The following is a 17,542-nucleotide window of genomic DNA, read 5'->3' on the forward strand; positions in this document are numbered from 1 at the left end:
ATGACAATGCATGATAGACTTCCTGGACAATTTCAGAACTCGGACAGTCAAAACAACACCTCTGAATTGCTGGACTGTGAGGAGGAGCTGAGAGCAGTGATGCACAGTTTCTAGTCTGAGAAGATGTTGGAGTTGAAGATTCACAGCAAATGGAGTACACAGACATGCAGTGGACCCAGTCTACTCTTGGCCAGTGTGCATGGATAAAGGAGCCTGATCTTTAAAAATAACAAAAATGCTTGATCACAATTCAATGTGAGATGTTGTCCTGGGTTTAAGGTAGGTGACTGATGTTTCATTTTGTAACCATTGTGCTCTGCTTTTTTTCCCCTAATCTAATCCAGAATTGAGACCAAACATGGTTTTGACCTCGTCCTCAGTGCTTGACGAACTTCCAGGACAACTCCAAGAAACTCTGCATGGACTTTCATCACATTGATATTTACCAGCCTTGCATTATTTATTATTGCACTGAAATGTTTCCTTTTCCTTATGATAACTGTATTTTTTTTTTGTTATTCATTGTAGGAAATGTGCTCTAACAAAGGTTTACAAACCTGTTCTACTCCAAATCACTTAACTTCAACATGACAATGCATGATAGACTTCCTGGACAATTTCAGAACACTGACAGTCAAAACAACACTTCTGAATTGCTGGTCTATGAGGAGGAGATGAGGTCTTTCTCAACGGCTGAAAGCTTTTATGTACAGCTTCTAGTCTGAGAAGATGTTGGAGTTGAAGATTCACAGCAAATGGAGTACACACACATCAGTGTGGATGGATAAAGAAGCCCGATCTTTAAAATAAAATAAAACAAGCAAAGCTGTTGTCCTGGGTTTAAGGTAGGTGACTGTGATGTTTCATTTTGTAACCATTGTGCTCTGCTTTTTTTTTTCTAATCCAGAATTGAGATCCAACATGGTTTTGACCTCAAGTCCTCAGTGCTTGACGGACAACTCCAAGAAACTCTGCATGGACTTTCATCATATGGATATTTACCAGCCTTTCATTATTGTCTGTCTTTATCAGAAATGTTTCCTTTTCCTTGTGATTACTGTACTTGTTTATTTATTGTAGGAAATGTGCTCTAACAAAGGTTTACAAACCTGTTCTACTCCAGAATCACTAAACTTCAACATGACTACATGATAGACTTCCTGGACAATTTCAGAACACTGACAGTCAAAACACACCTCTGAATTGCTGGACTATGAGGAGGAGATGAGGTCTTTCTCAACAGATGAGAGCAGTGATGCACAGTTTCTAGTCTGAGAAGATGTTGGAGTTGAAGATTCACAGCAATGGGAGTATGCACACATCTAGTGTGGATGGATAAAGAAGCCTGATCTTTAAAATAAAACAAGCAAATATGTTGTCCTGGGTTTAAGGTAGGTGACTGTGATGTTTCATTTTGTAACCATTGTGGTCTGCTTTTTTTTTTTTTCTAATCCAGAATCGGACCCAACATGGTTTTTACCTCAAGTCCTCAGTGCTTGACAAACTTCCAGGACAACTCCAAGAAACTCTGCATGGACTTTCATCATATTGATATTTACCGACCTTGCATTATTGTCTGTCTTTATCAGAAATATTTCCTCTTTATTATGATTACTGTACTTTTTTTGTTATTCATTGTAGGATATGTGCTCTAACAAAGGTTTACAAACCTGTTCTACTCCAGAATCGCTAAACTTCAACATGACTACATGATAGACTTCCTGGACAATTTCAGAACACTGACAGTCAAAACAACACTTCTGAATTGCTGGTCTATGAGGAGGAGATGAGGTCTTTCTCAACAGATGAGAGCAAAGATGCACAGCTACTTATCTGAGAAGATGTTGGAGATGAAAATGCACAGCAAATGGAGTATGCACACATCTTGTGTAGCGAGATAAAGAAGCCTGGTCTTTAAAAAAGCAAGATATTGTCCTGGGTTTAAGGTAGGTGACTGTGATGTTTCATTTTGTAACCATTGTGCTCTCCTTTTTTTTCCCTAATCTAATCCAGAATCGAGACCCAACATGGTTTTGACGTCAAGTCCTCAGTGCTTGACAAAGTTCAAGGACAACTCCAAGAAACTCTGCATGAACTTTCATCTCATTGACATTTACCAGCCTTGCATCATTTAGTATTATTATTATTGCACTGAAATATTTCCTCTTCTTTATGATTACTGTACTTTTTTTTTGTTATTCATTGTAGGAAATGTGCTCTAACAAAGGTTTACAAACCTGTTCTACTCCAGAATCACTAAACTTCAACATGGCAATGCATGATAGACTTCCTGGACAATTTCAGAACACTGACAGTCAAAACACTGGGCTGAGGTCTTTCTCAACAGATGAGAGCAAAGATGCACAGTTTCTAGTCTGAGAAGATGTTGGAGTTGAAGATTCACAGCAAATGGAGTACACAGACATGCAGTGGACCCAGTCTACTCTTGGCCAGTGTGCATGGTTAAAGAAGTCTGATCTTTAAAAATAACACAAATGCTTGATCACAATTCAATGTGAGATGCTGTGCTGGGTTTAAGGTAGGTGACTGTTTCATTTTGTAACCATTGTGCTCTGCTTTTTTCTAATCCAGAATCAAGACCCAACATGGTTTTGACCTCAAGTCCTCAGTGCTTGACAGACTTCCAGGACAACTCCAAGAAACTCTGCATGGACTTTCATCATATGGATATTTACCAACCTTGCATCGTCTGTCTACCAAGGCGATGCGTGACAAATTTCCAAAAAACAAACTTATCTTGGAGACTTGGATGGTAATCTAAAACAAAGTAAATATTAAAAAATAAAAAAATCCTTACCAAATTATCTTCAATGCCACAATGGAGACCTGTCTGGTTCCATTTGAAGGTTTAATTTGGTAGCACTTGGGATGCTGTTGTGCTGCGCCAGATGGGACAAACTGAAGAAAAATACCACTAAACCCAATGTCTGTACTTTCAGAACCATAGAAAGCCAAATGGCTGCAAAATCTGGGTCCTCTATAAGTAGATCAATCATCTGAATGGCTTTGGGTCTCATGTTGGTGGCAGTTGTTTCAGTCGGAGTTGTAGTTTTTGTTTTTTGTGTGTTCAAAAGCTGTGTGGTGCACTGCTTGTCACACTGTTAAAAACAACCAATTTATTCTAAATGCCAGGAGCCAAATACTTCTAAAACACTCGCGTTTTCATTTTGTAACATTTGGGATGCTGTTGTGCTGCCCCAGATGGGACAAACTTAAGAAAATGACCTCTTTGACACAAATGAACCAAACCCATATCTATATATTTGGAACCATGGAAAGGAAAATGCCTGCAAACCCTGGGTTCTCGATTTAAGGAGATCCTTTAAAATGGCTGGTGGTGGCAGTTCGATAACATTTGATGTTTCAGGTAGGTGACTGTGGTATATTTAACAGTTGGGATGCTGATGTGCTGGTCTATATGGGACCAAGTATATTTATTTTTAAGTTAAAATGCTGATCTATTAGGAGACCTGGCTGGTCCACATAAAAATAAATGCTACTGCTAATGATAAATAAGTGTAACATAAAGTTGTACCCCTTTATAGGATAAAAATCTATGACAAAATGAACTTTACCAGTAGATGATGTCTTGTATGAAGTCATGCATATGTTCTTTGTTTAAACAGGACCTGACAAGATGCCTATTCAAAACTCTGGATTGTTGTCCTGTGAGGAATTGCTGGCACATGTGGAGGAGCCAAAATCTAGAAGGTGGTCTGAGAAATTGTTGGAGTTGAAGATTCACAGCAAATGGAGTAAACACACATCAGTGTGGATGGATAAAGAAGCCTGATCATAAAAAAAAAAAAAGCAAAGATGGTGTCCTGGGTTTAAGGTAGGTGACTGTGATGTTCCATTTTGTAACCATTGTGGTCTGCTTTTTTCTAGTGTAATCCAGAATCGAGACCCAACATGGTTTTGACCTCAAGTCCTCAGTGCTTGACAAACATCCAGGACAACTCCAAGAAACTCTGCATGAACTTTCATCACATTGATATTTACCAACCTTTCATTATTTATTATTGCACTGAAATGTTTCCTTTCCCTTGTGATTACTGTACTTTTTTTGTTATTCATTGTAGGAAATGTGCTCTAACAAAGTGTTACAAACCTGTTCTACTCCAGAATCACTAAACTTCAACATGGCAATACATGATGGACTTCCTGGACAATTTCAGAACACTGACAGTCAAAACAACACTTCTGAATTGCTGGCTTTTGTGGAGGAGTTGAGGTCTTTCTCAACAGATGAGAGCAGTGATGCACAGCTACTTGTCTGAGAAGATGTTGGAGTTGAAAATGCACAGCAAATGGAGTATGCACACATCCAGTGTGGTGAGATAAAGAAGCCTGATCTTTAAAAAAGCAAAGATGATGTCCTGGGTTTAAGGTAGGTGACTGATGTTTCATTTTGTAACTATTGTGGTCTCCTTTTTTTCCCCTAATCTAATCCAGAATCGAGACAACTTGGTTTTGACCTGAAGTCCTAAGTGCTTGACAAAGTTCCAGGACAACTCCAAGAAACTCTGCATGGACTTTCATCACAATGATATTTACCAGCCTTGCATTATTTATTATTGCACTGAAATGTTTCCTCTTCTTTATGATTACTGTACTTTTTTGTTATTCATTGTAGGAAATGTGCTCTAAAAAGGTTTACAAACCTGTTCTACTCCAGAATCACTAAACTTCAACATGGCAATGCATGATAGACTTCCTGGACAATTTCAGAACACTGACAGTCAAAACAACACATCTGAATTGCTGGCCTTTGAGGAGGAGCTGAGGTCTTTCTCAACGGCTGAAATCAGTGATGCACAGTTTCTAGTCTGAGAAAATGTTAATGTTGAAGATTCACAGCAAATGGAGTACACACCATCAGTGGACCCAGTCTACTCTTGGCCAGTGTGCATGGATAAAGGAGCCTGATCTTTAAAAATGACATAAAAGCTTGATCACAATTCAATGTGAGATGCTGTGCTGGGTTTAAGGTAGGTGACTGATGTTTCATTTTGTAACCATTGTGCTCTGCTTTTTTTCCCTCATCTAATCCAGAATTGAGACCCAACATGGTTTTGACCTCAAGTCCTCAGTGTTTGACAAACTTCCAGGACAACTCCAAGAAACTCTGCATGGACTTTCATCATATTGATATTTACCAGCCTTGCATTATTGTCTGTCTTTATCAGAAATGTTTCCTCTTCGTTATGATTACTGTACTTTTTTGTTATTCATTGTAGGAAATGTTCTCTAACAAAAGTTTACAAACCTGTTCTACTCCAGAATCACTAAACTTCAACATGACAATGCATGATAGACTTCCTGGACAATTTCAGAACACTGACAGTCAAAACAACACCTCTGAATTGCTGGACTATGAGGAGGAGATGAGGTCTTTCTCAACAGATGAGAGCAAAGATGCACAGTTTCTAGTCTGAGAAGATGTTGGAGATGAAAATGCACAGCAAATGGAGTATGGACACATCTTGTGTGGCGAGATAAAGAAGCCTGATCTTTAAAAAAGCAAATATGATGTCCTGGGTTTAAGGTAGGTGACTGTGATGTTTCATTTTGTAACCATTGTGGTCTGTTTTTTTCCTAATCCAATCCAGAATCAAGACCCAACATGGTTTTTACCTCAAGTCCTCAGTGCTTGACAGACTTCCAGGACTCCAAGAAACTCGGCATGGACTTTCATCTCATTGATATTTATTATTAATGCAGTGAAATGTTTCCTCTTCATTGTGATTACTGTACTTTTTATTATTCATTGTAGGAAATGTGCTCTAACAAAGGTTTACAAACCCGTTCTACTCCAGAATCGCTAAACTTCAGCATGGCAATGCATGATAGACTTCCTGGACAATTTCAGAACTCTGACAGTCAGAACAACACTTCTGAATGGCTGGTCTATGAGGAGGAGCTGAGGTCTTTCTCAACAGATGAGAGCAGTGATGCACAGTTTCTAGCCTGAGAAGATGTTGGGGTTGAAGATTTACAGAAAATGGAGTACACGCATCCAGTGTGGATGGATAAATAAGCCTGATCTTTAAAAAAAAAAAAGAAAGCAAATATGATGTCCTGTGTGAAAGGTAGGTGACTGGTGTTTCATTTTGTAACCATTGTGGTCTGTTTTTTTTCCTACTAATCTAATCCAGAACTGAGACCCAACATGGTTTTGACCTCAAGGCAGTGCTTGAAAAACTTCCATGACAATTCCAACAAACTCTACAAGGACTTTCATCATATGGGTATTTACCAGCCTTACATTGTCTGGCTTTATCAGATGGGTTGAATTGTTTCCTCTTCATTGTGATTACTTTACTTCCTTTGTTCATTGTTGGAAATGTACTATAACAAACCCTAATCTACTCCATCACTAAACTTCAACATGGTTTGACCTTGAGGCAATGCTTGATGTACTTCCTGGACAATTTCAGAAAACTTTGAACACTGACTGTCAGAAAAACACCTGAATTACTGGCCTATGAGGAAGAGCTGAAAACTTCCCTGATAGAAAATGGGTGCAATGATGCACAGCAGATTATCTTGGAAACTTGTTGGAGTCAAATTTTCACAGTGGACGCATTCTACTCTTGGCTAATCAGGATTGAGTGAGATGCACGGATCTTTGAAAGGATGCATTTTCATTACTGAAATGAGTAGAGGACTCAATACCTGAATGAACTAAAGATGCAATGGCAAAACAAATCTGCTCACAAGCATGGACAGAATGGATATTTGGTTCAGAGGTCTATTTCTGGCAACATCTGGATGACTGCAGTTAAAATGCGAATCATGTTTTTGACCTTAAGGCAAATGCTTAAACTTTCTGGACCACTTCAAAAAAGGAGGAGCTTCTAACTTAACACTTAACTGGAAAAAAGCGTATTCCTAACTTTCTGTGACTAGATGGGAGCAGTGGATTCAACACTTGATGAAATCTACTCTCACGCATGGATAAAATGGGTTCAAAGGTCCATTTCTGGTAACCTCTGGAAATGTAGGTTCTTGAGATGATCCCTCTTGCCCCCCCCCCAAAAAAGCCCATTGAAACTAAAATGGATGGAGTCTACAAGGATATACACAAGATATCCTTTGTAGACCCAGATCAAATGTGCTATAACGCAATGTTCGACGAACTTCATGAACACCAACACAAGCTTCAGTCACTAACATTTTAAGTCAAGCGGTCACATCTCAAGGTCAGACTATAAACTTGCTGCCACAGCAACACACAATGTTGCACAAAATGAACGCATCTACCACCTTCCACAAGCGGAAAGATCACAAAAACCAGACCTACACTGATGTCTCTCAACAACAAAAACAGTAGCATCATTGACCAACACAAGGCTTACTTGCACCAACTAGTGATTGCACAGTTGCGCAAACACAAAATCACACTACAAAGTTGCTCCTATGGCAACGCAACACTTTACACAGCCAAACCAAACCAGCCCCCAGAACTCACCTAAACGCACAAAGCAGAGAGAGAACAGATACTTTTAATATCAACAGTAGCTCTCTCCTGTGTTTTTCAGCTAATTTCAAAAATGTGTGCGTCACAACATTCTTGCCAACTTAAAAAATAAAAAAATACAGAAAAAAGCATTCCCAACTGCATTCCTGTAGAAATGCAAATATTTGTTGTTTGTCATCGTCTGTGTCCTTAATGTTGTACATGTCTTCTCGTCTCTGTCCTCTTTCTATCTCCCTGAACCCCCCTCCCCCTTTCCGGTCGGTGGCCTCCCATTTTTTTTTTTTTTTTTAAAGTGCAGTGATGAGATGTATACCAGACTCCTCCTGTACAGAGCAAATCTGTCCAACACTGAGACATACAGTCAATCCGACTGTTTGCCTAAGTGGATTGACAGGACAAATCCAATCCTCAATACACACTTCATATATGTTTGTGTGGTGAGAAGAGGAAAGGTGTGATAGTGGAGCTGCGTCACTTTCTGCAGGATGGAGACGATAAAGTAAGTTCATTCGTTCGCTCCATATGTTCTCACTCATTCATTCCTTTTTTCTTTCCGTCCTTTATTGCATTCCTTTATTTCTGTCTCCTTTCTCCCCTATCCTTTCTGTTCCTCCTTCATTCCCCTGTTCTGTCCATTATTTACTCCTTTTAATTAAATAAAAATATATAAACAGATGAGGTAAATGTAAAACATACACGTAAACAAAGTTAATCAGCAATACAAAGAGAAATTATCAGAGTAAAATAATAAAAATACGAAAGTGTATGAATGTAATTATATACACTGTGGCTAAAGAGGGCAGAAGGAATAAATAATAATAATAATAAAATAAACAAACTCTAGAAATATGTTATTCAATTGTGTAGTTTTAAAAATAATAATAACTTGACATCAGTGTGTTTTCACAGATTTAGTAGTAACGCTCCTTATTTTCACACACTGGCCCTTTAACTTTCACATTTTAAACTGAAGTTAATATTTTAACATGCTTTAATCTAAAGTATCAGTGTAAAGAGTTGTGTATGATTTTCCTCACTCTCAAGTGTTAATGTTTTAATGCAACCAGCAGGTGGTGCCACAGCATCAGTCTCAGTAACTGTGTGAATGTTGAGATATTTTTTTTCTTGCATTAATAGAAATAGAAAACAAGATAAAGCGGTAGAAAATGGATGGATCAGAGTTTGACTCCGAGAATTGGCTCATTATTAACATTTAAACTTGAATATCATATTTGTGTCGTATTGGGTGGCGTTCCTTCTTTAAAGGACCAGTATGGAGACTTTACTCCCCTCCATCCCTCTCCCTCGCTTTACCTTCTCACGTTTGTACGACAACTTTGTTTTTTTGTTTGATCGTTCTTATGGAACATGAAGGTCGTGCAAACATAAGACAATCATTTAAAAGCTCAATAAGTGAAATATTCATTCAAAATGTTACATATAGCTTTCATAGTATTGCTTTGCATGACAAGTGCTATCGGAAGTTTACAATTACTTTTTTAATTAATTTAAGACCTTAGTCTTATTCTTCTTTTACAACCGTTTTACCTTGTAAATTTCTCTTATGCTCTCTTTTTACTGACTTTATATTCCTCCACTTTGTATTAATTTCTTCCTATTCTATCTTTGTATTGATTTTGATCATGAATCTGCCTTTTGTACGTAAAAAATGTTTCGTAAATAATAATAAAAAAATCCCTTGAAATGAACCTGGTCACTGTAATTTATATTAAGTCAGTCACACAAGCACACACTGTGTCCCAGATGAATCATCTACTTCATATCTGAACAAATGTCTATTAGTTTACGAATGAGATTAGACCAAATTGAGAATATAATGTGGTATGTGTGGTTGCAATATACTTTAATGCTACAACGGCATGTAAAGACTACAACTGATAGGAGTGTGAACACACGTCCATATAAAAATCATTTTCACGCCCTTTCTGACAAGCTGTCGCACAGATGTCCAGACGAGTCGATTGGTATCTATCATAGATTGTGAGTTTATTTCCTCAAATCCCATGTAACTCCTTTAGATCCATGTGGAATGAACAAGTTCAAATCATCACTCCTTTTGGAGTCTGATGAGTTAACGTCAAGGAATTTATTTGAAAATACTTGGCGAACGAGAACAGAGGCAACATCAAGGCAGGCATGTACACGGCCTGACGCTACCTGCAATTCTGAAGATCAGTCCTCAAGATGACGCATCTAATGACCTTCTGTGTTCTATTAGAAGCAGGGAGACACGAAATCGGCTCTTGGCTCCAACATTATCAAATGTTTTGGTTTACATCGGGCTCTGATTGGCTTCTTACTGGCAACGAATGAACTCAAACAAGTCCTAACAACTGGACGTTCAATGACAGTGTTAATAATGTATATTTAATCATGCTAAGAGTGACCCAGCATTACACATTTTCCTCATGAATTTAATAAAACGGTCAGTCAGGACGCGTGTATGTCAACCACAATCAAAACGTCACAGACTTTATTGTGTTTAACAGAACGTTTAAAGATGATTGTCTATATACACTTAACAAAAATATAAACACACAAAGAAAAACATGTTATTATGTGACAAAACAGAGTAACTATCCAAAAATAACAGTACAATTTTATCAATAAAGTGGCTTTAATTTGCGAGCATTAGGCTCAATTTCAAAACAAAAGTCCTGGAGTAATGGCAGGAAGAACACAATGGGGGTCGATGATCCAAGTTCACAAACTTCAATAACGTGCGTGTCCACCATTAGCCTCACGCAGAGCGCTACACCGGCGACGCATGGACATCACCAGGTTGTCGATGGTGCCTCCTGCAGAGCCACTTAAAGTTGGTCGGCCATTCTGGGGAACTGGAACTGGAACCCGCTGGTGGACACGCCTATTCAGAACATCCCAAAGGTTTTGGATAGGTGACATGTCTGGTGAATACGGCGTCATTCAGTTGTGTTGCCACAGCTGTAACGCTCAACCCAGCACTCATATAAAACATAGTAAAATGTATGAATAATGAAGCTGCAGCACAAAACATAAGGAATGAAAAGGTTTCCTCTGCGTATCACACCAGAAAGAGAAGAGTTAATGTGGGAGACACACCCTTTATAAACAGGTGTGACCTCAAAAACTATAATGACTGATTGAAATAATTGCGTGTGAGCTGTTTGAGGGGATGTTAGTGGCTCTTTTACATACCTTTTATTAGGCTTAGGGTTGGTCAAACATATGGGATACTGTTTCATAATCATTAAATACTAGTTACATTTATAATATGTTGCAATTATGTGATAAATCAACAATTATGATACAAGTCGAGAGATGTCGGGTTTGTTTTTAAACATGGTTTGCATCACAAAAGTTTTTTTTTATTATGGATTTTATATATATATTATTATTCTTCTTATTATTATTATTATTATTAATAATTATATACAAACTATTGGAATTTCTGTCATGAATATCATTCATGTGATATCAAATGTCACCATGATACCGTTTGCCCCTAAAGAACATTTTTGGGGCTTTTTGTTAATGCAGTTTTTCCACTTGACTGACTCCTCCTGACCAGACTTGATGCTCATTGGTAAACCAGGTCATGTGAGTTTGACACTCTTGTGTCTATACAATGTATCTATATATATATATATATATAAGGTACCTCACCTTTACACCTTGTCCCATGTGACTCTTATCAACGGGTCACATGACTACCATATGACTATGAGTCATAATGACTTGTGTAAGTGACCCAGAAATATCTGGGACTCTCCATCAGTCAGTAGAACTGAAACTTGTTGAATGACTGCTTTTAAAAGTCTCCTCAGCTCTACTCACACAGTCTAGACAGGGGGGTTTCATTTTGACCTGATCAGGCTCAGGAGCAAATGCTGCAGTCCCATCATTACCTGTGGCCATTCTTTAAAATTATTATATTATGTATAAAAAAAAGGTGGACATTTACATATATGTATAACCAATATGTGTATACATATGTGTGTATATGTATGTATATATGTATGTGTATATGTATGTATATATGTATGTATATATGTATATGCATGTATATATGTATATATGTATATGCATGTATATATGTATATGCATGTATATATGTATGTATGTATATGCATGTATATATGTATGTATGTATATATGTATGTATGTATATGTATGTATGTATATACGTGTATATATGTATGTATGTATATGCGTGTATATATATATGCGTGTATATGTATGTATATACGTATATGTATGTATATACGTATATGTATGTATGTATATACGTATCTGTATGTATATACGTATATGTATGTATGTATATACGTATCTGTATGTATATAAGTATCTATCTGTATATGTGTATATATGTGTGTATATGTATTTATATATGTATATGTTGGTTTTATATATATGTATATATCTATACATACATATATTTTTATGTGTGTGTATATGTGTATATATACAAGTACTGTATGTGTATATATACAAGTACTGTATGTGTATATATATACACGTATGTGTATATATGTGTGTGTATATATACACACGTATATATATATACACGTATGTGTATATATGTGTGTATATGTACACACACATATATATTTATTTATATGTATATTGTATATATGTGTATATGTATTCTAAACACGTATGTGTATATGTATATATACACATAAATATATATATGTATTCTAAACACGTGTGCATACGTGTATGTGTGTACATGCATACATGTATATGTAAATATGTGTGTGTGTGTGTGTGTATATATATATATATACATGTATGAATATACTTGTGTATAATGTGTACATGTATACTGTATATGTGTGTATATATACATGCATATATACACGTGTATATGAATAAAAATATGATGTATTATGATGTAATAATGGCCAAATAGTCGTTAATACTTTTACTGTGTCACACACTAAAGGATATTTCCAAATTTCAGAAAGGAGAAATGTCCCCACTGGATGATGAAGATCCATCCATATAATGTCCAGTCAGAGAGTCATCTGCTCTACATGACTCATGTCAGTGTTTTTAAGATACTCAGCCTGTGGATGCTGTGTTCATGTGTGGAGTTCATAAAACAATAAAATGACATCACAGTGAAGAGCTGGAGAGAAAGTCAAAGCTTCTGGGCGAAGATGAACAAAGTTTTTAAGAATGACTGTGATGAATGGGGAATTTGCGGTGACGGGGTAAAATGCCCTGATGTGACGTTCAGGGGGCGTGGAAGTGGAAATCCTGCAAATTGCCGTCGGGGAAATTAATCAATTAATTCTAAAAAATATACATATTATTCTTATTTTAAGTTATAATATTATTAATATATTGGCTAGTATTTTAAAGTCAGTCGTGGATGTTTTAACTGACATATTTAGTTAAATGACACATTTATTGTTGTGTTTAACTTATTTATTTATTTAAGTTCAGGTGATACAGTTTCCAAAGTACACAAATATTATAAAAGTATGGTGCTACAACATAATGCATACATGGTTGGAATAATGCTATATATATTATAATCATTTGTTAATCACGTATTTTGATTGAGAGCTTAAATTTACGGTGGTCATGAACACAACACGGGTGTAACATGTTCAGTTCGTGGAAAAACACCTAGCTTAGCCTTTAGATTAAGTTAATTATATTTCTCCTACGCTCTGCCCTTTGTGTCAACAAACAATTAAATCAACCTTTGTCTCTCTCTATTATAGGAGGAAATTCGCTGTATGGGGTATTTTTATGACTTAATTCTGTGAGAAGTCCACAATGACAAGTTTGAGGTAAGAACTTTTTTTTTTTTTTTCCTTCGGCAAGGCTAATTTTCGAAACTGAAAGAAAAATAACTGTAATTTTAACAATAATATCAATAATAATAGTAATAATAATGTTTTTTTTTTTTTTTTTTTTAATGGCTGTTGCTCATATAAAAACAATACTTTATTGCATGTCTTTTTCAAAGGGTTGGCATTTACGACTGCCATGAATGCAACACCACTCTTGTGTTTAGTTGGTGAAAGACACTTTTTATATTGAAAGGGTGTTTTTTGTGTGACATGGTTTGTGTTATTGTTTTTTTTTTTCACCTTTAAGGCCAATTTACGAAACTAAAAAAGGCTGGTCAATAGTATTCAATAATGGCATTGCTAATAAGAGGCAACGTACAGTATTTACGTGTCTTTCTCGGAAGAATTCGAGTTTACGACAGCCGTGAAGGCAACACCGAGTGTCATGTGGAGAAGGTTCTTGAAACCGTGTTTAACCTGTAGTTAAAGTTTAATATGATTGTGCATTCTCTACATTCGGTGCCAACATACTGTAAAAAAGTGCTTTGCCCCTGAATGGAGGAGGCAGATGAGTGTTTTGAGAGCAGACAGGCAGGCTTTGGTTTGACGACGCTCAAAAAAAGTACGTGGGGAAGTTCCCTAGGAAATCCCCCCCGATTGTGCGTGCGGGGATATTACACACGACACAGATGAGCCAGTTCTTCGACAAAGCCGACATCCTCGGTCGGACTAGGACAAGGAGCAGGAGACGATTCAAATGTTGTATCATTAACACAACAAAAACAAAACAAAACAAACCGAGCCTGCGATGGATCACGTCAGTGTGAACGCGGACAGTCACGACTCGCTGAGGGACAAATCGCGGAGTTACAGCACACTGAACACTCTCTATCACGAGACCCAGCAGGAAATCGAGCTTCTCAACAAGCAGAACCACGTGAAGGACAACATCATCGCGGATTTGAAAGCCAGACTGGGGAGATACGAGAGCATCTACATGACGCTGGGGGAGAAGGAGTCGGTGGTGGTCGGGCCCTCCAAGTCTCTGCTGGAGAGTTTGTGTAAGGAGATCTGCAAGCTGAAGCAGAAGAGGAACGACCTGGAGTTCAAAGCATCAAGACAAGAGGAGGTAAAATCTGTCAAAAACACGCATGAGTGTTTACATCAAACTAGTATACAGTAGCTAGGGATGAGATGATATACGATATTATCGTGCACCGACAATCAGCTAATCGTGAATTTGTGTTATCTGGATCTGAATTGTGAATGTAGAAAAGTGTTACATTGCACATCAATGCTGTCTAGCTCGCCAGCATACAGACCTAGGGATTTATCTCGATGTATTTTTCACGTTTCCGCTTTAAAATGACGACAACACAGTAATATATTGTTTTCTTTTGTTATTAGTTACATCTGTTGTCCATAAATAAATGCTTGTGGGTACTGGTTAAATCAATGTTGACAAAGGGCAGAAGGACAGAATTTGTGCAACAATATCATGTGACAGTTCATCCATGTCCTTTGTTGTGAGCTTTCAGAAAGCCGATCATAGTAACCAAGTGAAGGAAAGACTGTAGACAGATGGCGCCGCCCCTTTTAATTTAATCTAAGAATAAGGGGGAAAGATTTTTACCATTTTCGCACCAATAATGTCAATCACAATCATTTGGTCAGCGGAATCGTGTGTATTAGTGGCACAGGTCGGTCCAGTATTTACCAGACGTCCTTATCTCTTCAAATCTGTATTAAGATAAACTTCCTTGTCACCCTGCTGGGATTATTGTCTTCAACTGTTGTTCCTCGTTGCACTGACTGACACGGATAGGTCTAGTTTAAGAGAAGGAAGGATTTTTATTTTATTTTTTTTAGAATAGAGCTGCAAAGCATCTGAAAATGTGTGTTTCAGAAAAAAAGCTTTGGCGCAAAAGTTGATCTCTGCCGTCTTCCCTCCAGGAGATCCAGAGGCTCAATGTGAAGCTCAGAGAGAAGGAACTGGAGCTGGAGAGCGTCAGGTGTCAGCCAGACCACGAGAAGGACCGGGAGATTCAGAGGCTGCGGTCGGCCTTGGATGAGAGGGAGCGGTCGGAGGCCACCAGAGCGGTGCTCTGCAGCTCTCTGGTAGAGGAGGCTGACCAGCTGCGCGGCCAGCTCGGCGCAACCGTGAAGGTGTGCCAGGAGCTGCTGGCAAGGCTGGAGAAAGAGAAGAAGGGGGGAGGAGGAGAGGTGGAGATGGCACAACAGCGAAATGCCAAGGAGGTGTGTGTGATGCCTCGTCTTCGTTTAATTTGATTTTGTGGTGTGATTCGTGTGCTGAACTCCATTGTTTCCCCGTATGGAGGACTCTAGTGTAACTTTAATCATTTCTACAGACAGCAGAGTCACCGGACAGGAGTGGTGTTAACGCTCAAATCCTTCAACTTCAGGAGGAGAATAAACAGCTGAAGCAGCGAGTGACATATGTGAGTTTAAAAAGTTATGCTCAATGTGAATGTATTCAATATCGAAATGGAACACCATTCAAATGGTCTGATCTTATTATTATTTATGTCCCTCGTTCAGGTACAAGGTTTAAATTCTCAGTGGCAGAAGTACGACTCGAGCAGGGAGGACTACATAAGAGGTTTATGTCAGAGGCTGAAGGAGAGCACTGGGCACGGCTTGACGCCTGGGCTGGGTACAGTCAGCGCTGGGTTGCTTCATCAGGAGATTTCCAGGCTCAATGGCTTACTGGAGCAGAAGATGAGCGAGTGTGCAAGGCTGGGGAGAGACGTGGAGGACATTAAGAGGGAAGATCGAGAGCGAATCCAGACACTGGAACAGCAGGTTGGTGCGATTGTACAGTCGGTGCTCTTAAGTGAAATACATACAAGTGACTGCATATATTTACATTTTATATTTTCTTCTTCAGGTACTCATCTACACAGAGGATTTTAAGTCGGAGCGCACCGACAGAGAGCGAGCACACAGCCAGATCCAAGACCTGAAAGAGCAAATTCATCAGTTAAAACTGCAGCTACACAAACAGGTGAGACAAAAGACCTTCAGAGACGTGGATGTCTGCATCCATAGATCAGTTTCTCTTACGTGTTTGCTGCTGCGTTTCTTAACCACGTACCTGTCACGGCGCTTTTCAGCAGGGAGCTACCAGAGAGAACAGAGACGTGGTTCCAATGTGTCGTGTGCACATAGGCCACAGGATCTCCTCAAGGCGACACAAGGACAATGCAGAGCATCTAGTGAGGACCACTGCTGAGACGCAGCAACAGCCTGTGCCTGCAATAGCAGCAGCAGCGGCAGCAAACCCAGTCTGGAGCGAATGCCCAGGTCTGTCAGAGTTACAGTGCCCACACTGCCAGGCCAAGTTCAGTGACACGGACACTGCAGAGTACCTGAAACATTGGGAAGAATGTGCCAAACTATAAATGAACACTTACGTTTTTTTGTTTTTTTTTGCTGACAGTAAATGAACACTGACGAGCAGCACTACACAGCAGGAAATAACCTGAGTCCAGGTTCAGGGAAGCGTCAATACAATTGAAACAACTGACTCGAGATGTTTGTACATAGGGAAGCAAAACTGTCCAACCCACAGTTTCCCCCGTCAGGAAAGAGTCCGTGGAGCTTTTAGTTTAAAACGAGCGTCAGGTTCTGAGTCCTGCAGCAATGTAGGAAGTTAACGTGGAGGGACAGAGGATGTTAATGCAATATATCAAATATCATATACCTCAATATGTCAAATTACAATCTTATTGCACTTTCTTGACATTTAGCCAAAAACTAATTGTAGGATTGTACGATTTTAAAGATTTGTGCTGCATAAGCTTATTTTGGAACTAGACACCTAGTTGATAATGTGGTGCTATAATATTAAAATATATATATTTTTTGATTCAACTTTACAACTTTTTATTTTCAGTAAATTATATATTAAAACAAATTTCTAACTATTTATTCTTTCTGCATTTATATATTTATATATATATATATATATATATACAAAAATGCAATCCTTTCGATTGGTGCAATGCACTTTTTCCACCAGAGGCACAGGATTTTGCTTTTAATGGGAGAAGTTTCATAGTTTAGCACACCAAATGTTTTGAGATCTACTTTTTTTTTTCTATGTAAAGATTGCATACCAACTGAGAGTTTGCTTATTTTTGGATATCATGCCGTCTTCTAAAGCTGGCACATTATTTTTGTAATAAAAGATGTTTACCCACTC

General features: G+C 38.2%; 1 protein-coding gene across 1 annotated transcript; it reads left to right on the forward strand.

Annotated features, from left to right (window-relative positions):
• Positions 1-14,052: 14,052 nt before the first annotated feature.
• On the forward strand, positions 14,053-17,271 carry tnip2 (TNFAIP3 interacting protein 2). Its single transcript, XM_083909593.1, has 6 exons — positions 14,053-14,446; positions 15,271-15,573; positions 15,687-15,776; positions 15,877-16,140; positions 16,226-16,342; positions 16,452-17,271. The coding sequence occupies exons 1-6, from the start codon at positions 14,126-14,128 to the stop codon at positions 16,737-16,739; spliced, it is 1,383 nt and encodes a 460-aa protein (XP_083765719.1). The 5' UTR covers positions 14,053-14,125; the 3' UTR covers positions 16,740-17,271.
• Positions 17,272-17,542: the final 271 nt, after the last annotated feature.

Source organism: Microchirus variegatus (genome assembly GCF_963457635.1).
Source record: "Microchirus variegatus genome assembly, chromosome: 23".
In the NCBI taxonomy this organism is placed as follows: Eukaryota; Metazoa; Chordata; class Actinopteri; order Pleuronectiformes; family Soleidae; genus Microchirus; species Microchirus variegatus.

What these genes read in the sequence shown, in the direction of transcription:
- tnip2 (XM_083909593.1), top strand. Translation starts at nt 14,126, where the DNA reads ATGGATCACGTCAGTGTGAACGCGGACAGTCACGACTCGCTGAGGGAC. An exon ending in AACAGCGAAATGCCAAGGAG is followed by an intron (nt 15,574 to 15,686) that starts GTGTGTGTGATG and finishes TCATTTCTACAG; the next exon opens with ACAGCAGAGTCACCGGACAG. An exon ending in AACTGCAGCTACACAAACAG is followed by an intron (nt 16,343 to 16,451) that starts GTGAGACAAAAG and finishes GGCGCTTTTCAG; the next exon opens with CAGGGAGCTACCAGAGAGAA.